The sequence below is a fragment of the Diceros bicornis genome, chromosome X, assembly GCF_020826845.1.
Source record: "Diceros bicornis minor isolate mBicDic1 chromosome X, mDicBic1.mat.cur, whole genome shotgun sequence".
Lineage (NCBI taxonomy): Eukaryota > Metazoa > Chordata > Mammalia > Perissodactyla > Rhinocerotidae > Diceros > Diceros bicornis.
Window position 1 is genome coordinate 39137940 of NC_080781.1, and position 22842 is coordinate 39160781.

A 22842-nucleotide genomic window follows, 5' to 3' on the forward strand; every position below is an offset into this window, starting at 1 on the left:
TCGTGGTTTTATATTGCCTACACGTATAATAGCACATACATTCTAAAAGGATAATAATATTTCATAGATGAACTTGAACACAGGCTATTTGATGCATTCTTTGTAGTATTTCAAATAGTTGTAACAGGCACTAAGAACAATGATTACTGAAGAATCAGAAAGGGCAGATAGTTTTACCCTTTATGAGAATTCTTATAGTACTTTTTTTTGTTTCTAAAGTTCATGTCTCATTTTGAGAGAAGCAATGGTGTTTTGAGATTAATACCATTAAACTTTTACTTTCAGTTTTTAAAATAATGTGTTCTATTTAAACTGTTCTATAACTGATACTTCCTATTTACTTGAAGACTTAAAAATCTGAAGGTTTTTTTCATATAAACAAAAATATACGTAGGATAACTTGATAAAGTTAATTCTTCCCCAAACTCTCCATTCTCAACTGTCTCAAGAAATGAACCCAATAACATGTCTGTTATTGGCAGTAAATGTTCAAAGTAATTCTGATTGGTTGTCTAGTACATTTCATTTGCATAGCATAGTTTCATTATTATGTTAGACCTTGCATACCTGAAAATTATTTTAAGACACGTTTATATGACTGAATTTAGTACATTAATTTTCTCACTCTTTTGCAGCATTTTCAGTTAGCTTTGGTTGACTGCAATCCCTGCACTTTGTCCAATGCTGAAAGTAAGTATTATTAAGTACCATGGTTTTCTACAGGTATTCACATTGCTTCATGGCAAATAATAGTAGTAGTAGTAGTAGTAGTAGTAGTAGTAGTAGTAGTAGTAGTAGTAGTAGTAGTAGTAGTAGTAGCAGCAGCAGCAGTAGTAGTAGTAGTAATAATAATAATAATGATAGTGATAAATTCTGTGCAATTTTTTTCTTCTAGAATTGTTGAATTTAACTGTATTGGTTGCCATGGCTACTTTTACAAATGGAACATGTGAGACCAGTTATTGTGAACAGCCTGTTTCTAAAATAGATATGCCAATGAACTGAGTTGTTGAATTAAAATTATCTGCACTAATTAACAAGATTGATTATTTGTGTATTAATTATATTGAGGGGATTAAAAACAAAGTTTCCCAGTCTTTTAGGAAAAATGAGTATACAAAGATTCATATGTGGTAGCTCACTGATTCCTGCTATGTGGTATTAAAATTATTGGTAATTATGAAGACATACTTTGACTTTTTATTATAGTTTTACACATCATAAATAAAATTTGAGGTGACATTTTTCAGTTACTTCAAAAAGAATGTGTGTGTGAAGCATGTTCTGATAGAGTGGTTTTCTTCAGACAATTATTTTCTGCATCTATATGGGTTTCTTTCCAAAAGCAGATTGGGTTGATTATGGTGTGTTTATCAATAAGTATGTGGTGGCATATTTATTTAGTATACTTTAAAGTAGCCAATAAAAGTTTTCATAATATTTATAGGGTTCAAGCTGGATTTCTTTAAAACTTTCTTACTTGAAAAATAAAAATTTTAATTAGAATGTATGAAAAATTGAATCATTCTTAATGAAAATTTCAGATCAATCAAAGGATTCTAGGTCTTAGAAAGTCAGTATTTTGCTTATAAGTGACTTTCATTTTTTAACCATATGGAAAGGTGTTAAGTGAAAAGTAGTCTCTGTGAAAAATGCCTGAGAAAATGATTGAGTCAATGAAAAAGCTGTAGAAATTTGCATATAACTTGCATGTATCATGAATTAAGACATAGCGTGGATTAAATCATCATCTGAACCAGACCAATTATCTCATACTTCTAAAGGCAATTTCCTGAGAAAATGTAAAAGATTTCTGTTTTCTTTAAATGAAACTCAGGATTTAGTAGTGATGGGTATATTTGCGCCATAAATAGTGGGAAGGTAACAAATGCAGCAATATTTTAGTTTCTAAGATGAGGTTAGATTAGGAAAAGAATTTAACTCATTGATATATTATAAAGTGTTAATTTATACTTTTTCATTAATTATATGTCCAGGTTATATAAACCATCTGGAATATAGACCCTTAACATTCTTTTAAAATTAATTTATGGGAATAAGAAAACAGTTGATTTTCATTTAATTGATTATACCTAGTACCTTAAAGCTGACTTTTCATAACTATCTGTCAGTTTGATAACTTTTGAGGGACGTTTCATAAATATCAAACTAAATATTTTGGTAAATCTTCATTTTATTCCACTCTGTTGAGGTTAAATCTCAGTGGTAGATCACTGCTCTTGAGAGGAAAACACCTACATATGTAGAGTGAGTACCACAGGGCAGAAAACTTTCCTGTCGAATTTGCAGAGGACAGTTCAAACCATCATAAATACATTTTCCAGTTTATTGTGCCTCTCTTTCTGTTGGTTATTGAGAAGGGAAATAGGGGGGAGGGTGACCAAGGTCCTGTTTTGCCCAAGACTGAGGAGTTTCCCGGACTCAGGACTTTCAGTGCTAAAAGATTGGTCACTCGAATGGAAGGGCACAAGCTTTATTTAGAGACATTAGGCCATTATATTTCAGTTGGTTTGGGTAGTTTATTTTAGACAATCTGCATGATTACTTGGTAACCACGATAATGGCTGATGTGTTACAGAGCACTAACAAATGTAGACTACCTACTTTGAGCCAGACATTATTACCATTTAAACACCGGCTCTTTATTGTCTTTGTAAAACTTGCTTCTCTTTGAATTTTTTATGTCATCACCTGTTTGTATATGCTGCAGAGCTTGATTGTTCTTTGAAATCTTCCACGTTACTTTGTGGTACTACAGAGATCAGAATATTATAGAAAGTAAAGTGAGCTTTTAAAAAAAGTCTATATGAAATATTTCTATTTTATGGCACAATTCATTTATGTAATTAAAAAAATAAGTAGATAACACTTGTTGCTTCTAGAGCTATTTAAGAGGGGTTAATTACAGTTCGTGTTTTGAAAAGTAGAATCATGGTGATGAGAGACTTTTCATTATATGATTACCCCTTGGGATAAAATTGTTTCTTCTAGATTTAATTAATTCTGTTACTTCTAAAAATAATGTATTAATTTATGAATAAAGTTTAATGTCAGAACCTTTTATGGCAATATTTGTTAAAAATTTCTGCCTCTAATTGAGACTTGCCAAGTGGAGCTTTTTCTTAGTTGTATGGTTGTGGAAGAGGACTTTTAACTATAACTTTGAAGAGGACGTTTAAGAATTTAAGTATATGATAGTTTTGCACACTACAAAAAATGACACTGGGTTTAGTAAGTCATGGAATCACAAGCCCTTGACAATAGGGCCTAGGACTGAACCTGGAGGAAGTTTGGGATGGCAGTAGACTGTCAGCTAGCTGCTGATCTTTTCTTCCTTGTCACCTTTATTAGAGGAGTAAGAAGACTGGGGGAAATGAGCATAGATTTTCTCTTCCTCGTTCTCTTCACCTGTAAGCTAGTCTCCCTCTAATGATGTAGTGAGGTGTGACACTGGGCTGGAACTCTCAAGGAGAGCTGTGTTGGAAAAGGGGAGTGGGGAATAAGAAAAGCCCTCAACAGATGTAGGTAAAGGGGATATTTATTACATGTGTAGAACTTTTATTATTAGTATTAGTGTGTGCTTCTCACGAAAAGCTGATTTTCATCATCTAAAGATGATATTTTTATTTTGCCTCATCTCTTGATTAGTTAATGTGTGATATTTAATGATTATAGAGAGATGTAGTACTTTACTTTTGATACAAAAATATTTGATTGAAAGCTCATTTATATTTTGTTTGTTTTGCTCTTTATGGTTATTTAGTTCAGCTGTTCCCAGGTGCTGATCTAGGGAACAAGTATCAGAATCGCTTGTAGAACTGAATAAAAAGGCAGCTTTCCAGGCCTTGCCTAGGCTCACTGAATCATAATCTTAGGAATCTCTATTTTTAACAAGCCTCCCAGGTGAATCTTAAGTTATTGGAATCAGAGAGTTATTCGTGGTGAACTCCCGAATGAGAAATCAGTGATAGCTGTCGACCTTGTTTTTAAAGATCCACATAAATATTTTGCATATAATTTTGAAAGGCTCCTCGACTCTTTGAAATCCAACTATGAAATCCAGGTAGATAGAACATTAAAAAAAGAGATTTGTCATTGAAGAATGATTTGTATTTAAATAGCTAGAATCCAGTTTTGATTCCTGGTTCATTGTTGCTTTTGTTGAATCATTTGTACTCTGGTGATGCAGTATCAGGAAGACCTGTAAATAAAAGCTGAAATATATTTTTATTTGATTTTCAAGACATACTTGTTAATCTTGGGACTGTTTACCATTCTTGCCTTTCAAGTGGTTTGATTTGTTTTTTTTCCTAATAATTCTGAAGAACTGATAGAGAAATGCAACAATTCATTTCCTCTGTCTGTTATTACCAGTGTCATCCTGGTCTATGACTTCTTTATATATGTTGTTGATATGAAATATGGTATAAGAAAAAAATTAGAGGCTTTTTTTGGTTTTAATATGTTTTTTATCAAATACTGACTTTACTGTATTTTTTGACTTGGAACTCAGTTTTTAAATACCATGTTTTGAAATGTATAGATTATAGAAGTTTTTTTGCTTAATGATACCATTTTGAACTTTGTAAGAAGTATACTCACTTGCTACAGATTTTAATGTTAATTTTAATAATTAGATTGACAAAATTTGATAACGACCAACAATAAATACCAGTGGTTTCTTATCATGTTCGTGTTTTTTAGTATGTTTCTATATTCTATTTTATTAAAAATAAAAGTTATATTCCATTATTACGTAAATCTACATAGCGTAGACCATGCTTATGTTTTACATTTTATATTCTTAATTTACCCCAAACATTGCTGTATTGTTACTAATTTTTATTTTCCATCATCTTCGCAGTTCAATTTCACATTGCCCACTTATATGAAACCCAGGTAAGTGTTTTAACTTACCTTACTTAAACAAAAATGATCACCCATATCATTTTAAGTGAAATCAGGTATACAGATAATTTAATGGAATTCTGGGCATTACCTCTTACATACGTTTTATACTTATTAAATGTGGTCAAGATTTTGCTTAGTGAAACAGTTATTACAGAGTACTTGCTGTGTACAAAGAAGTTTGTTTAATATGATTTACCTCTAAACTTGAACTATCTGCAGGCTTAAATGCTATATTTAAGATTTCTCTTATTGATGTGAAATGCCTAGTGTTCTTTTCAGAATGTTTATAAATGGTTGTTATAATGCATTGTTTTTAGTTTCAATTTTTTTTAAGATTGAAATATCCCTTACACATGGCACCATTTGAAAGGCATATTGTGGTCACCTCTTGATGTCTTTACCACTACTTTTATGGCTGCTATATTTAAAAAACTTTTTCAGTTTAATTTTAGAACATTTGGTTTTGTGTATGGCAGATTTTGCTTAGTTGTATGATAAAAGGTGTATAACACATAGAAATTGACTCTAGGCAGTGGTATGAAAAATCAGGCATAAGACTATGAGACTAAATATTAGGTAATCATGGTTTACCCAAAACATAAATCTTATAACAGCTTTTTAGGAAAAACAATACTGTTATATTTGTACATAATTTGTAAGGTCTGTTTTGTTTCAGAGCCACCGGAGGTGGTTTAAAAAAACCAGATTCCTGGACACCTCTGTCTGCATGGCACCGCTCCCCCCTCCCCCCCCCCCCCCCCCCGCCCAATCAGAATTGATGCACACTCAGGTTGGGATACCCTGCTAATCTAGGGATTTTATCCACCTTGAGAAGATGCATGTGACAATTACAGACAAGTTGTGGGTCAGTCTTTACATGCCACTGCTGATCCCAGCCTCCCGCCGACTACTGATTTTTGCCAAATCAGCAAAGGCCCCAGGGGGAAAGCAGCTACAGAAATGAACTTCCTCTCTAAAGTTCTTCTTTCCTTGGAGTCTTAGCTCTTTCTGTTCTCATTACCTCAGGAGTTCTCTGCTGCCTTCGAAAAGATGAGTTCTGATTTTTTTCCAGCTTTTCTAGTTCTTAGTGAGATCACTGGTCTGTCACTAGCTGAAGCAGAAGTTTTCTCATCTTTTTTTTTTTCTTTGTGAGGAAGATCGGCCCTGAGCTAACATCTGCCAATCCTCCTCTTTTTTTTTTTTTTTTTTTTTTTGCCGAGGAAGACTGGCCCTGGGCTAACATCCATGCCCATCTTCCTCCACTTTATATGGGACGCCACCACAGCATGGCCTGACAAGCAGTGTGTCGGTGCGCGCCCGGGATCCGAACCAGCGAACCCCGGGCCGCCGCAGTGAAGTGCGCGCACTTAACCGCCTGTGCCACTGGGCTGGCCCCCTCATCTTTATTTTTAATGAGTGTTTTTGCCAGAGATGGAATTCTATTTGATTATGTTATTTGACCACTTTGAAATTTACATTCCATTGGCTTCTGGCTTTCATTGTTTCTGATAAGAAGTTGTCTGTTAGTGTTAATTTTTTAATCTTGTGAAGGTAATGTGGGGACAGAGCCCTCCCCTCGTTGATTCTTTCACTTGATAAATTTTAGTGCCCATTAAGATTAAACAAAACAGAATGAACAAAATTCATGCCAGGCAGAGTATATAATTATTAAATAACAGGAAGATGGCACTGTAAGCATATGAAAGGATTGAAAAATCTCTACTCTAGTGCTTATAACAAGGATTTTCATTTTCAGGTGAAAAATTAAGAAAAGCAAAAAGGCCTCTCTACCTACCTATAGAAAGTTACTTTATATAGTTCAGCTGATTCATACCAATAGACCTTATTTATGAATATGACGTTTTAAAGTGTAAATTTAAGTAGTCATAAGTGGTTAGTGGCTACTACTAGGTAACCAGATAGTTTAAGGGAAGTTTCTTTATATAGGAAGAAGTCTTCCTGCTAATAAATGTAGAAAGAATTCAGCATCATTTCACAAACCATGGAGGCCCTGTCCCTACATTGCCTTCACAGGATTAAATGATAGACCATAATTAAAACTGAAAAGTGATAGAATACTTTTTTAACTTGAGTGGTTAAGGAAGGTCTCTCTGAGCAGGAGCTGTTTGGGCTGAGTCCTGAATGGAGAGAAGGAGCCAGTGATAAATCACTTGGGGCTGATGGAGTGTGTGTGGGTGTGGGTGTGTTGCTAGGTCATTCTAATAAAGAGGTATAAGCAAGTACAATGGATTGTGGTATTGAGCTTATAGGATTTGAAAGACAAAGGAGGCCTTTTGTAGAGATGGAGATGTAGGGTGTATTTTAAAAAATTTTTTAAGTTTAATCATATGAATTTAGGTTTGGGTTATTTTATTTTACTTTTCAACTTTATTGAGGTATAATTAACAAATAAAATTTTAAGATATTTAAAGTGTACAGTGTGATGATTTGATATACATATACATTGTGAAAGGATTTTCTCCAAGTTAATTAACACATCCATCACCTCACATCTCCCCCTGCCTTTTGTTTTTTTTTTTTTGAATGAGAACATTTAAGTTCTCTCCTCTTAGTAAATTTCAGTTATACAATTCAGGGTTATCAGCTGTACTCATCATGTTTTACATTAGATCCTCAGACCTTATTCGTCTTATGACTGAAAGTTTGTACCCTTTTACCAACTTCTCTCTATTTCCCCCACCCCCACCCCTGGCAACCACTTTTCTACTCTCTGTTTCTGAGTTCAAATCCCCTGCTGCCCCCCCCCCCCTTTTTTTTTTTAAAGATTCCACATATAAGTGATACCATACAGTTTTGTCTTTCCCTCTCTGGCTTATTTCACTTAGCATAATGCCCTCTAGGTTCATTCATGTTGTCGCAAATGACAGGATTTCTTTCTTTTTTTAAGACTGAAATACTATTTCATTGTATTTATATACCACATTTTCTTGTGTTGATGGACATTTAGGTTGTTTCCATACCTTAGCTATTGTAAATAATGCTGCAATGAACATGAGAGTACAGATATCTCTTCAAGATAATGGTTTTGTTTCCTTTGGAAATATACCCAGAAGTGGGACTGCTGGGTCATATGGTAGTTATATTTAGGTTTGGGTAATTTTGATGGGATGTCATCTCCCCCACACCCATTCTTAGTAGATTTAAAAAAATTAGATTCTCTTAGGTTTCTATGTATATTGTCATACTTTCTCTAAATAAAGATAATTTTATTTCTCTGTGTAATGTCATATCCCAAGTAAATATATTATGAATTATTCTTGGACATTTATATCAATTATTTAATTTACCTTTCCCATTTTATTAGCTGACACCTCCAGAACCATTTTTTCTAATAGTAATAATGGTATTAACTGGCCTTTTCTTTCTCTTTATTTTAATGAAATAACTTGAAGAGTTCACCATCTAAATTCTTAGTTCACCATCTAAATTCTTATTAGCCTTTAAAGATTGAAGATACAGAATTTCTCCCCTTTGTTATTAAAACATTACTTATTTTTGAATGGATAATCCAAAATGAAAGTGCCTGAAAGAATACACAGTGAAGTATCCTCCCTCCTTTTCCCTAGCCACCTATTCCCCTCCTAAAAGCCACCAGTGTTTTTTGCATTCTTGCAGAGAAACTCAGTGCCTATACAAGCAAATCCATATATATGTTTGCACATATATTTATTTTTATTTATTTTATTGAAACAATAGCGAGCTATGTATGTTCTCTCTTGACCTTACTTAAATTGTTTTTTTTTAGCTTAGTATTATATTTTGGAAATCATTCCATATCAGTACATGTAAAGCTGTATTACATCCCTTTGCACCTTTGCATAGATGTACTGTAACTAATTTAACTATTCCCCTTTGAGGGACAGTTACAAATAATGTTTTTATTAATAACATTGTTTATAAGAATTATTAGTTTTGTTTTTAACATTGTCTTCTAACTATCCAGCATCAGTTTATTACTGAAACACTGTAGACTGGTTTCATTTATTTATATTATATAAATCCAAAAATTCTAAAGAAAGAAAAATTCCAGGTGATATTTAAATATGCAGTAAATATGTCATGATTATATAGGGTTTATTCCATGAATTTAAGGGTGATTCAGTGTAAGGAAATCTGTTAACAAAACAAACAAAAATCAATATAAGGAAAACTAACTATATTGTGAGGAAGAAAGAAAGATGTTTTTTAAAAAAAAGGAGAGAAAAATAGTAGACCTAATTAATAGGTCAAAACCTTAGTATTCTGAAAAAATTAACAAAATAGATAAACCACTAGCTAACTTATCAAGGGGATAAAAGAGAGATAAAGCACAGTTACACAAAATAAGATAACCATGGAAACAGAAGAAATTAGAACTATCATAGGAGACTACTTAGCAGACCTCAATGCAAATGAAAACTTAAATGAAAGGGACTACTTCCCAGGGAAATGCAGATTAGCAAAATTGACCTCATTAAAGTTATAAAAGTTATAAAAAGCCAATTTCCATTAAAAGAAATAGAGAAAATTAAGTAATGCCTTACAGAAAGCACCAGGCCCAAATGGTTTTACAGGGGAATTCTAACAAGTCTTTAAAGACCAGATAATTTTAATACACTATAAATTGTTCAAGAGCTTTGAAAATGAAGAAAAACTTCCTCATTTCATTTTTTTATGAAAGAGGGGGGAGGGCTTATTAACAACTTTTAATCTGACCTTGAGAGACATATGTGTTTGATAATAGTTAAGGTCCTTTCTGCACTTGTTGATTTTACAGCATATTTTAAAAATTTAATGGAAACAAAAATCCCTGCTTCTAAAAATTAACTACAGGTCATAGTGCTTTGGTATTCTCTTTTTTCTTAAATTATAAAAGATGCATGACATAAATTTTGCCATTTTAGCCTTTTTTTTTTTTTTTTTTTTTTTGTGAGGAAGATCAGCCCTGAGCTAACATCTGCCAATCCTCCTCTTTTTGCTGAGAAAGACTGTCCCTGGGCTAACATCCGTGCCCATCTTCCTCCACTTTATATGGGACGCCACCACAGCATGGCTCAACAAGCAGTGTGTCGGTGCACGCCCGGGATCCGAACCGGCAAACCTTGGGCCGCCGCAGCAGAGCGCGTGCACCTAACTGCTTGTGCCACCGGGCCAGCCCCTAGCCATTTTTAAGTGTACAGTTCAGTGGCATTAAGTATATTCACATTGTTGTGTCCCTATCACCACCATCCATCTCCAGAACTTGCATCATCCCAAACTGAAACAGCCCCTGGCAACTCCTATTTTACTTTCTGTCTCTCTGAGTTTGACTACTCTAGATACCTCATATAAATGGAATCATACAGTATTTGTCCTTTTGTGTCTGGTTTATTTCACTTAGCATAATATCTTGAAGATTTGTACATGCTGTAGCATGTGTGAGAATTTCACTCCTTTTTAAGGCTGAATAATATTCCACTGTAAGTATACACCACATTTTGTTTATCCATTCATCTGTTGGTGGACACTTGTGTAGTTTCTACCTTTTAGCTATTGTGAATAATGCTGCTATGAACATGAGTGTGCAAATATCTGTTTGAGTCCCTGTCTTCAATTCTTTTTGATATATACCCAGAAGTGGAATTACTGGATCATATGGTAATTCTGTGTTTAAGTTTTTAAGGAACTGTGATACTATTTTCCCCATTTCTTTTTGAAGCAAGTATAGCATTGATACCTGAACCTGATAAAGACAGTACAAAGAAGAATCAATATATAGACCAATATCTGTATTGGTATTCTAATGACTATTGGTATAAAAATACTAAGTAATACTAGATAAAATATTAGCAAACAAAATCCATTACCTCTTTAAGCAAATAATATACTATGACTAAGCAAATAATATACTATGACCAAGTGGAATGCAAGGTTGATTGAATATTAGGAAATCTATTAATATCATGTATTGTAATAATAGAACTAAAGGTAAAATCAAATCATTATCACCACAGATGCTCAAGAAGCCTTTGACAGATTTAGTACTGATTCCCAATAAAAACACTCTTGGACACAGGAATTGAGAGTTACTTTCTTATGATAAAATTCAGATATTTTAGTCCCAAAGTCAGTTTCTTACTTAAGGGAAAACACTCGAGACATTTTCATAAAATTTAGGAACAAGGACCAAGATGCCCAGTATCTCCATTACTCCTCAAATTATGTAGATTAGTTAATAGTATTTTACCAGTGTTAATTCTATCAGTCTTCATGTATTTTGAAGCTCTGTTAATTGTTATGTCATCCTGATGTATTGGTTCTTTATCATTATGAAATATTCCTCTTTATCTCTGGTAATACTCTTTGCCTTGAAGCCTACTTACTCTGATCTGAATCTAGTCACGTCAGCTTTCTAATGCTTACTGTTTGCATGGTATCTTTTCCCATCCTTTTATTTCAACCTACTTGTGTCTTTATATGTTAAGTACATCTCTTACAAATACAATATTTTTGGCTCTTTTGTAACTCTATTCTGGCAGTCTCTTTTTTGTTGTTTGTTTGGAATGTCTAGTTCATTTATATTTAATTTGATTACTGATATGGTTGCATAAAGTTGGCTGTCATTCTTGTTGTATCCTTTGTATTTTGTTGTTTTTCTGTGGCTGCTTCCAAGGTTATTCTCTTTCCATTTGGTTTTTAAGAATTTGACTATGATGTGACCAGGGATTGATTTTTCCTCTATATATACTACTTGTGATATTTTTAGTCCTTTGTATGTGGGATTTGATGTCTTTCATCAGTTCTGGAAAGTTCTCAGCCATTATATTGTCAGTATTTTTTCTGCCCCATTCTTTCTCTCTTCTCTTTCTTGGACTCTGGTTACGTGTATGGTAGACTATCTGTTATTGTCTCGTACATCTTTGGATGGCTTTTTTTTTTTTTCACTTTTGTCTGTTTTTGGCTTCAGTCTGGATACTTTCTGTTGACCTATTTTTTGTTTTTTTTTTGTTTTTTTAATCTCCAGTCAGCTATTCAGTCTGTCCAGTGATGTTTTTTAAATTTCAGTTTAGTATTTTTTCAGTTTTAGAATTTTCTGTTTCTCTTTCAATTTCTCTTTCTGTGCTCTGATTTCCTGTCCATTAATTCATTATGCTTATGTTTTCCTTTTTGTCTGTGAACATTGTTAAAATAGCTGCTTTAAAAATTATTTGTAAATTTCAATGTCTGAGTCATTTCATGGTTGATTTTCATTAATTATCTTTTCTTTTGAACATGAGTAAAATTTTCCTGATTCTTTATAAGTCTGTTAATTTTATCCTGGATATCATGAATAATATATTATAGAGAGTAACTTGGTTATATTTTTCTGAAGATTGGTATTTTTGTTTTATGCAGCCAGTTAACTTTGCTCAAGTCACACTCTAAACTTTGTCACCCCTGTAGTGGGCAGCAGCTGAAGTCACTTTAGTTCTGTTAGGCTGCTCTACATCTGTTGTGTTCATGTGTTCAGCAGTCAAACAGAGATTTGGGCAGAGTTTAATTGCAGAATTTGCTGTTCTGTCTCTTTGACTCCTTCCTAAGATTTCTCCCCTTACTTCTAGTTCTTGTCATAGCTTTAAACTCTGTCCTCTGATTCTTCAAGCTAGCAAGATTGCTGATTTGTATTTGAGTTCTAGCCAACCAGGCACCAATTGGGGCCTGCCTTTAGGTAAAAATCCTAGAAAAAGGGGGTTACTCATCGAGTGCCGTTCCCTTCTTCTAAACGTTAACTTCTCTGGTTTTAACCTGAGTTTGGTTTCTCTTTAGTGCTTTTTGATAGTTAAGTTTGACATTTTAGCCAGAATTTAAAGCTGTCTGTGGAATGCTACTCCAGCATTACCAGAGGCAAAACTTTACTAAACGCCTTTAAAGATAAACTCATGTTGCTTTTTATACACTATTTGTAATTGTTACTTAATGTTCTACTGTAAGCATCCATCATATTTTGTTTCCACTCACCTGGTGACATAGACCTAGGTTGTCCCCTAACTCCCTGATACTATAAACAGTACCATTTAGAGTATTACCTGTGGGAAGGTTCCTTTGGCATATATATGCCAAGAGTGAGATTGCTAAATTATAACATATTTGCATACCTAATTTCATGAGTAAATCCCCTTCCAGCAGGGCATGAGTGTTTTCTTTTACTCGCATCCCCACATTACTTGGAATTACCCAACTTTCTTATGTTTGCCAGTCTGATGGGTAGAAAGTATTATCTCATTTAAACTTGCATTTTCTGATTTTTAGAGATGTACACTTCTTCGTATGTTTTTTACCTTTTATGTGTTGGTTTTTATGTCCGTTGCCTGTTTTTCTGCTTATGTGTTTCAAGTCAGATCTTTTATTCTTTCTTGTGATTTGCGCTGTTTGGGCCATGTCAAATAAATTCTTTCCCACAAAGGAAATATTCTCCTACATTTTCTTCTCTTAGCTTTCTGTTTTTACCTTTCATATTTTGGTCTTTAATGCAGTTGCCAGTTTTTTGTATATGGTATGAGGTAGAAATCCAACTTCATGTTTGTCAGTATAATGCAACCAGTTTTTCAAATATGTCATTTTTTTAATTCCTATTGTTTGGAAGTATGTTTTAGCATTTGTAATTCCACAAAGTGGTCTTCCTAAAATATAAATCTGATCATATTACTTGAACTCATTCAGTGGTACTCCATTGTCTTAGGATACAGTCTATAGTCTTCAACATGGTTTAAGAAGGTCTTTGTGAAGTTGTCTCTGCAATCTCTGCCCAGCCTGGTAGTGCTCTAAACTTAACACTTGCTCTTTCTTCCTCTGGGAAATATCATCCTGTTATTGTACACAGTACAATATGTTTTGTTTGTTTTTCTGCCTGTATTCTTCACTGTACTTGGTCCCAGCAGTTTCTGTTATGTATTAGGTGTTCAACAAATATTTATCAATTGAAGGAATTTAGTTGAATAACTTGGTCTTCTTATCCTTCATTAACTGTCTAATTGACTTTTTCAGACCAGATTAATGTTGACGGGAAACTAATTTAGCTGATAAATAAAAGTTGATGTAATCACTACTGTTAATCTCGATGGACAGTTCCTTCAAATCTTCCCTATGTTGACATACTGTATTCATATAGCTCCTTATTTGTTTCCATAGCTGTTGAGTTCTCATTTGATCCTTAGAACAACTCTAGATAGAAAGACCAGGCATTTACCTCTGTTTTATGGATGTTGAATCATAGTTTCAGTGAGGCTCACACAGCTAGTTTTGTATTTCTGCCTACTTTTTTTTTTGAGAAAAATTTGTTTGCTCAGGCAGCTATGTACTATTAGTGATATGAATAAAAGCCGCTTCAATTTATTGTTCTGTCCAGTATGTTTTAAAGGTAATATTTTTGAGGTTTTCCTTTGTTGGCTTTTCTTTTTTTTTCTTTCTTTTTTGAGGAAGATTGGCCCTGAGCTAACATCTGTTGCCAATCTTCCTCCTTTTTCCTTTTTTCCTTTTTTTCTCCCCAAAGCCCCAGTAGATAGTTGTACATCCTTCTAGTTAGTCTATGAGGGATGCCGCCTCAGCATGGCTTGATGAGTGGTGCATAGGTCTGCGCCCAGGATCTGAACTGGTGAACCCTGGGCTGCCGAAGTGGAGTGCGCAAACTTAACCGCCACACCACCGAGCCGGACCCTCTTTTCTTTTTTTCTTTTTTTTTGGAGGAGTTGCCCTAAGCTTTATGACTAGCAATAATGGGTTTCAGTCATATTGGTACGTTTATGGAGGGAACTGTGAGTGAACGGGTTCATTTAGGGATTTGCCTACGGAACCTTAACTAGAACAAACATTCTTAGGCTATAACTATGGGAGGTTTGGTGTCTTTAAAATCATATATATTATAAATTTTTTCATATGATATTTTATATACTAGTAGCTGTATGTTTTAAACTTAGATTTTAACTACTTTTGCACTTAGATTTTGTAAAGCGTTTTTGGCATGTGCTCTATTGTTCATATTAAGTTGCTTGGGAACTTGGTGTTTCTAGGCAGATTATGCACTTGGAGATAGAATACTTCTCTAGCTTCATTAGTGTTATTAAATAAAGTTGAAATCATTCATGTTATTAAATAGATTGAGATGATTTTAACTATTGAGATTTGGCAATTTCTTAAAAGTTCATATTTTAATGATACTTTATGCTGAATGTTATACTGGTGTTAGATACTCTGAAACATGGTGTAGTAACTACAACTGTCTAGTGTTAAAGGAACATTTAGTAATGGAATTAGCACTTTTTTCTTTCAGTTGGTTTAAAAAATATGCTAAAATATCAATATTGTGTAAATCTTAATATATGAGCTAGTTCTTTAAAGATATTAATTTTATTTTTCTTTAAATCTCTCTTTTTCTGCTCTTTAGAGGAAGTATCATTCTGCAAAGGAAGCTTATGAACAACTTTTGCAGACAGAAAACCTTTCTGCACAAGTAAAAGCAACTGTCTTACAACAGTTAGGTATGTAATAGTATACATTTAGTGTATGTAAGTACTTCTCTTTATGTATTTTACATATCAGGGATGGCAAATATGTTGCTCATGTATTCTATTCCTTTTCTTTCCTTTGCCCAGAGATGATATAATTAATCTGAACCCAACATATTTCCACCCTCTGCGAAGCATTGTCCCTCTCATTACGATTCTTTAGTGCAGCTAGTCCCTTTAAATTCTCAAAATTATTCTCCAGTACTTGACCCATGGGTGAGGGAGACTGAATACTTGGTGTTGTGACAGATGTGCTTAGCACTCAGTGAACTTAAGTGATTTTCCTAAAGTCACTTAGTGGTTGGTGAGCTGGCTTTCATAGCTCTAGCAATAATATTAACTAAAAAATTTTATCTAAAAATTGTGGAACATCTAATACTATAGTTTCTGTATATATGCTAATATTGACGATGAAGAAAATGTAGCCATTTGGATGTAATATGTCACTATCACCAAAAAGATAGTGATGGAGTTCTCTAGCATTTGATTTTGTTGCTTAGTTATCGAGTCATGTTTCTTGTCTGTATTTGGTATTTGAGTTTTTTTTTTTTTCAGCTTTTGTTTATTTGTTTTTGGTCTGGGCAAATAATTTATTCTTAATTTTTAACCAATGTTGTAGTAATATGAGTGTTTTCATAATGTGACTATTTTGATATAATTTTAAAATCATTTAAGCTTAGACTTTATCAGATTGGCCCTGGGCTAACACCTGTGCCCATCTTCCTCCACTTTATATGGGAGGCTGCCACAGCATGGCCTGACAAGCAGTGCATTGGTGCGCGCCAGGGATCCGAACCCCGGGTCACCAGCAGTGGAGCGCACGCACTTAACCGCTACACCCCGGGGCTGGTCCCCAAAAGTTTTGTGTTCTTAAGGAAAAAGAATAAAGTTAAAGTGATGCTTTTAGAACAGACAGCGTACTCATTCAGCTAATATTTGAATACAAACTTTTTTTATCCACACTATTTTTAAATTTTTATACATTTTAGCTGTGGTGAAGAATGTGTCATAGCAAAAATGCATACACATTTCAAATTTAAGAAATGGTTTGAAAAAGTTTTGGTTTTAGTTATGTCTAAATCACCTGTTCTCTTTGGCATTGGCTTACCATATTTCAGAGTGTATAAGTAAACTTTTCATGGTTTTGAAAGGAAGAAGACTTCCCCTAATTGAGTCTAATTTATGTCTGCACATCAATCCTTCCTACTTGCTTGTCACTGCTGCTTAAGCAGCTCCTTTTAGAGCCTGTTACTCTAGGTCCTGTTTTTACTAGTAATAGCAGAAGAGATAAGGGAGGAACAGATGAATAAACGTGCGATTGACTTATATTTCCGTAAAACACGATAACTCAATCTCCTTAAAATATCTTTTGCAGCACAGCAACTGTAATAAATGTCAGAAAATGGGAGTTCTTATTATATATAGTATGGACTATACACAAAGAACAGAGCTGATTTTTTGCACTTGAATTGATCCACAACTGAAATATGATTCCCTGACAAATTAAACCACATGATTCCTGTGTGTCTTGAAGGTTTAGAATACGCTATTCCATGATCCAATCTTTTGATTGCTTACATAGCCATCTATTTTATTTATTTATAATAAAAATTGTATACATTTAAGATGTACAACATGATGTTTTGATATACATAGTGAAATGATTACTAAAGTCAAGCTAATCAACATATCCATCTCCTCAAATAGTTACTATTTGTTTTTGTGTGTGGTGGGAGCACCTGAAATCTATTCTCTTAGCAAATTTCCAGTATACATTACAGTATTATTCACTATAGTCATTCTGCTGTACATTAGCTCTCTAGACTTATTCATCCTATATAACTGCAACTTTGTTCCCTTTGACCAACATTGTCCCATTTCCCCCACCTCCCTGCTCCTGGTAACCACCATTCTACTCTCTGCTTCTATATATTCAACTTTTTTAGATTCCACGTATAAATAAGATTATGCACTATCTAAATTTATTTATTAAACGTCTGTAGTACCCATTTTGTATCATTCTTATTTGCACCATTTGAACATACTTTTCTTATAGCCTTGAGTTTTTTTTTTAATTGTCAAATGCTTTGTAGTTTTTATTTTATATAAGATGTGAGTATATGTGGTCAATGCCAATAAGGTAGGGTTGTGTGTGTGTTTTACTCTGGACTAGCATTCATTATATAGTCTTATATTTATTCCTTGGAAATAAACATTGGATTAATAGACTGTCTTGGAGATTCTTAAAATGCACATAAATTTTTACATGGAACAGTGAATAAGATTTAACATTTTTATATTCTTTGTTTCATAACTTGGAATTTTTTCAAATGCCAAAATTAGAAAAGAAAAGAGAAACTGTACTTTGTACTCTACTTAAGTGTTAAGTCAGTGCTTAAAATCATTTTAATTTCTCTGGAATAAAAGTTCTTTGTACCTTCCTGTGAGAAACAGACTTTCTTATGGCTAGAATTGGCAGTTCTAAATTTTGGGAGTGTGTACGCCAAACTAAATGAATAAATTGACTGAAAAGAGTATTTTTGTTTGTTTTCTGCTTGGTATTCTTAAAAATAGAAGAACAATTAAGTCATTTAGGTAAATATTTTTAATCATTTACTGTAGGTTGGATGCATCACACTGTGGATCTCCTGGGAGATAAAGCCACCAAGGAAAGCTATGCTATTCAGTATCTCCAAAAGTCCTTGGAAGCAGATCCTAATTCTGGCCAGTCCTGGTATTTCCTTGGAAGGTGAGACTTATCAGACACTTAAGTTTTGCTTTTGTTTATTCCCGTAAGAAATTGAATTATGATCTAAAATGTTAGTTTACATTTATAACCAGATCAGTGTATTTTCCCTTTAAAATATATTATAGCAAAGATTTCTGGAAGTTAAAAGATAGAATAAAGTTCTGAATATGGTGGTTTTTTCACAGCATAATATGGTCTACCTGGACATTTCTTATTTTGCTTATTGGATTTTCATTTGACTTGAATTATTGCTGGTTTTTAAAAAGTCTTATCAGATAGTAATTCTTCATTTGCATATTTAAATGCCTTCCCTTCTGATTTCTAGTATTCTCTTTATATGTCTATTTAACAGAACAGAGAATTAATTTGTCATTCTGCCTGGTGACTACTAGTAGCCAGTGGCACCTTGCTATTTTTAATTTTGATTAATGATGTATAACTCAGAGTGGACATATTTGATTAATAGTAGGTCTCAAATCACAGTTCTTGAAATCTTAAAGTGAGAAAGTGGGGTACATTATTATTGGATTTGTTGGAAAGGGGAAGTGACATATAGTGAAAATAGTTTTCTGCAAGTCTATAAACTTTTATTTGTACTTTGAATGTCTGAATTGTGCTCACTGATTAGCTGAAATATACCTTATGTGTATGTATCTGATAGATTATATTTTTAGGCCATCATCATATTTCATTTTGGTTCCTAATTTTTTTAGTTTACATGGTATGGTGGAAAGATCAATGTACTAGGAGCCAAGAGACTTGAATTCAAGTCTCAGCTAGGCTACTGTTTGTGGAATCATGGATGGTACAGTTAAACCTTTTGAGGGTTCGATTTTCTTTTCATCTATTAAATAAGAGGATTGTATTCGGTCAGTGGTTCTCACTGGGGGCTATTTTGACCCATAGGGGACATTTCATAACGTCTGGAGATATTTTGGTCGTCACAACTATGGGGAATGCTACCTGCATGCATCTCAGTGGGACAGCCCTGTACAAAAAAGATTACCTGGCCCAGTATGTCAGTAGTGCTGAGGTTGAGAAACCCTGGGTTAGATTATCTATTAGGTACCTTACCACTCTAAAGGTTTCAATTTTATGATTTAAATTATCCTATTTTGTTTTAATTTTAAGCTTTTCCATAGAAATATTTTACTTTGAGTGAGTTTGCCATATAATCAAATTAAATTTTAGTATTTTTCCTTTAAATTTAGCCAAGTATATTTGTATGAAAGGGAATAATATTGTTTCCTTCTTTAAAAAAATAATTGATTACTCATTAATGATGTACAACAAGAGTTGACTGGAAAAGTGCTTATTTTTAGCAGGGATTTTCTAATCCTTTTCTAGGCTTGTAAAATCATCTAATTTGGGTTGCTCATTAATAAAGCTTGCGAGTCCAAACTTTGTCTTTCTCTTTCACTAAAGATCTTTGGAAGCAGAAACTACGTTTTACCATCTTTGTATCTTTCTGCTATTCAAAGTGCCTATTCAATAAATGGAATAAATGAACTAACTAAACACCATCTGTGTTTGGAGCTAGTGCCATTATAACTGTTAGTGTTGTGCAGTGGGAGGCTTCATACAGTGACTGGAAAGGAGGTCTAGTACTGGGAAGTAGAGGCTACCTAGTCATTGCCTCTAGTGTTAACATCTATATATGAAAATTTATTTTAATATAGATGAAAAGGAATGTGTACTAGAAAGTATTTTCCTTTTGACTTAAGATAAAGATGAGTAGTTTGATACAATACAATAGTGTGGGATGTCTTTTTAGGATAAGTTTTGTTTTTAATTCTAGGCATATAAAATTAATATATAATGAAACATCTAAAATTACTATTTTGGTAATGCTCTAGTTTTCAGCTCAATGAGCAGTATTCCATAGTTGTTTTTTTTTTTTCCCAGTTAACTGATTTTACATTTTAAACCATTGAGATGCTTTTATTTGAATCTTTTTGGTATACAACACACTTTAATGACTTTTCAAATAAAAGATGCTTATTACAATTGAATTTTTTGGGGGGTTCAAGATTATCATGTTAGATGGTCATTATTTTTAATAATAATTTAATAATAATTCTGTAATAATATAATTCGAGGACTGTTTTAGACTTTTTTCTTTGATGTTTATTTTTATTACTCTCTTTCACTGCCTTCTAATGTGTTGCTTCTAATCTGTTTTGTTGTGAGAAAATTTTATAAATAAATTATATTTTAAAAGTTATTAAAGCTCTGATGGAGGACTTCATGTCAGTAAGCAACTTTGGGATTTGAGGCTTTTTGTTACTTAACTCTGCGTTCAGGTCTGTGTTGAAGATTGAAATTTGCTCCTCATTTGACATGTGTATATCATAATGAAAGTGTAATGTGATAATGCTGTTATACTAGCACTAGTCATTGACTGTGTTATCACAAAACTATAGAATGTTAAGGCTGGGAGAGACCAGGGAGGTCACCTGGTTCACCCTGTAAACCCTGTCGTTTTACAGATGTAGAAAGTGAGTTCAGAGGAGTAAAATGTTTCGTCCAAGGTCACAGTCACACAGGTAACTAAATCAGAGCAGGGAGTAGATTCTCCTTCAACACCCAGTGCTTTTTTGATTACTGTCTGTCTCAGGGGAATCTAGTTAAGTTTTATTAGAGAAAAAGTGGTTGGTGGTTGGACTGGGACCTCTGTATTTAGGCACATTGGTTTTCTACTTTCACTTTGTAGGAATAGAATGTGAAAACATTGGTTTGGGGAATTACTGCTTGTTCCTCCCAGCAGTTAGACAGATTTGTCTGTAAATCTGAGATTTGGCTTTGAGCAACAACAAACAGAGCATGTTTTCTACTATCTGTTAAGCATTCCCTTTCTTTGTGGTGTCTGTCCCTGTTTGGCATTGTTAATGACCTCTTCTCCTGAATTCTCCCCCTCATAAAACAGTTAACAGATGCTCTCTGACCTTGCCTTCTCTGTCTCAGTCACTGGCATTTCTTATATTGCCCAACACAAGATTAGTGATTCCTTAGGCTTATTTTTACCTCTCCCTTGTAGGTGTCCTATGTTCTTATAACCTCTCTTCCATATGGATGAATTCCAAATCTAGATTTCTACACTTCAAGGTATTAAACTCCAGGACCACATCTCCTATTTTTTACCTAACATGAACCATTTTAATGTCCTCACCTATGTCAAAATCAGCATATTTTAAACTTCATTCATCATATTCTTCCCCAAACCAGCTCCTCCTCTTATTTTTGCCAGTGGTATCACCATTTTTTTTTCTCTATTTAATCATGCTTAAAAACTAAGTTATAACCCCACCCCCATCCCCCATGAATATTTAATTGGACACAAAGTCTTTATCAGTCTTTTGGTTTATTGTCTTTTTCTTTCTTGTCACTTCCATTACTTTCTCCCCAATTTTGGCCTGTTCCAAACCAGTGAGTATAGCTGCCTTCTTTTTTTGCTGTTGATAGTTTATTTTCCTTTCAGTTTATCCCTATACATTGTTAGCAGATTAATATTCCTATAAAGTGCTTTCATCATGCCATTCCCCTTGTTAGAAGGACAAACTTCAAGGTATTCTTGGGCTGGATTTAAGATTCTCTACTGTTTGTATCTGTGCTATCTTATATACATTAGGTTTTGCTCATACTGTTCAAACAACATTTTGAAATGCCTTCTCTCCTCTTCTCTGCCTGAATCTGTGGTTCCCAGACTTTTGGATTACATGAGTCAGTCAAGTTTCAAAGAATAATTATAAGGATCAAAATACGATGCTTGGGCAAGTAAAGACATTTAAAAATTTTTTGCTGTTTACTCAGCCAATAGTATTTCAAAATAAGTCATTTACTATACAAATATTAATTAGTTTAATGGAAAATTTATGTATGTGTATGTTATCGTTTTTTCCATTTTGTTTGCTTGGCCAAATTGCCATATAATGGCTGGTAATGGGGAATCACTGATCTAAACAATATGCATCTACAAGTATTTAAATCCCTTACTCTCACCCTTCCCTTTCTTGCCTTTCCTAAATCCTATAGTATGTATTAAGGTCTCTTCTGCCCTACATTCTCAGACCAGTTATTGTCTGTGCTAGCCATTTGATATGGCATCATGACATTTATAATGTGTCTTCAATCCTCAACTAAATTGTAAGCTCCTTGAAGACAGGGACTGGGTTTTATTTTTTCTTTTTCCCTTAGTGCCAAGCAAAAAGAAGATAATGTCTATATTTATAATTTCAGCTGCTGTTCTTTGTGTTCATCAGGTACATCTGCATTAAGAAAATGGCAGGTCCTTGAAACTTGAATCATACCTTGCTACCCTCACTAGTCATGAAATGTTACACTTTATTTTATACCATTTTTGATAGTTAGCTTGATAATGTTACGTTTGTATTCTTCATGAATTAAAGAATTATTGCCCTCGTTGTTATTTAAGAAAGGAGAATTGAAATCTGATTCAGCAAGTCTTACCAATGTAGAATGTTTTTCTTGGTTTTTAACTCTATATTTTTACTGTATAGAAAACCAGGATCAAGCTTTAGAGTAGGGTGTGCACGTGTGTTTTCAACTCTCAATATTATAGTATTGAAGTGATATGGCCTTTAATTATTTTAACAATGTTCATTAATACATCATGCTTTAGCA

At 33.6% G+C, this 22842-nt stretch overlaps 1 protein-coding gene across 14 annotated transcripts in view; it reads left to right on the forward strand.

Moving 5' to 3' along the window:
- The window catches only part of KDM6A (lysine demethylase 6A), a 200495-nt gene that overhangs the window by 122624 nt on the left and 55029 nt on the right, over positions 1-22842 (forward strand). For all 14 annotated transcript variants that reach the window (XM_058535698.1, XM_058535699.1, XM_058535700.1 and 11 more), the window contains exons 7-10: positions 636-690; positions 4886-4920; positions 15332-15425; positions 18075-18201. In XM_058535698.1, coding sequence (XP_058391681.1) covers positions 636-690; positions 4886-4920; positions 15332-15425; positions 18075-18201 — 311 coding nt within the window. The remainder of the gene's footprint in view (positions 1-635; positions 691-4885; positions 4921-15331; positions 15426-18074; positions 18202-22842) is intronic.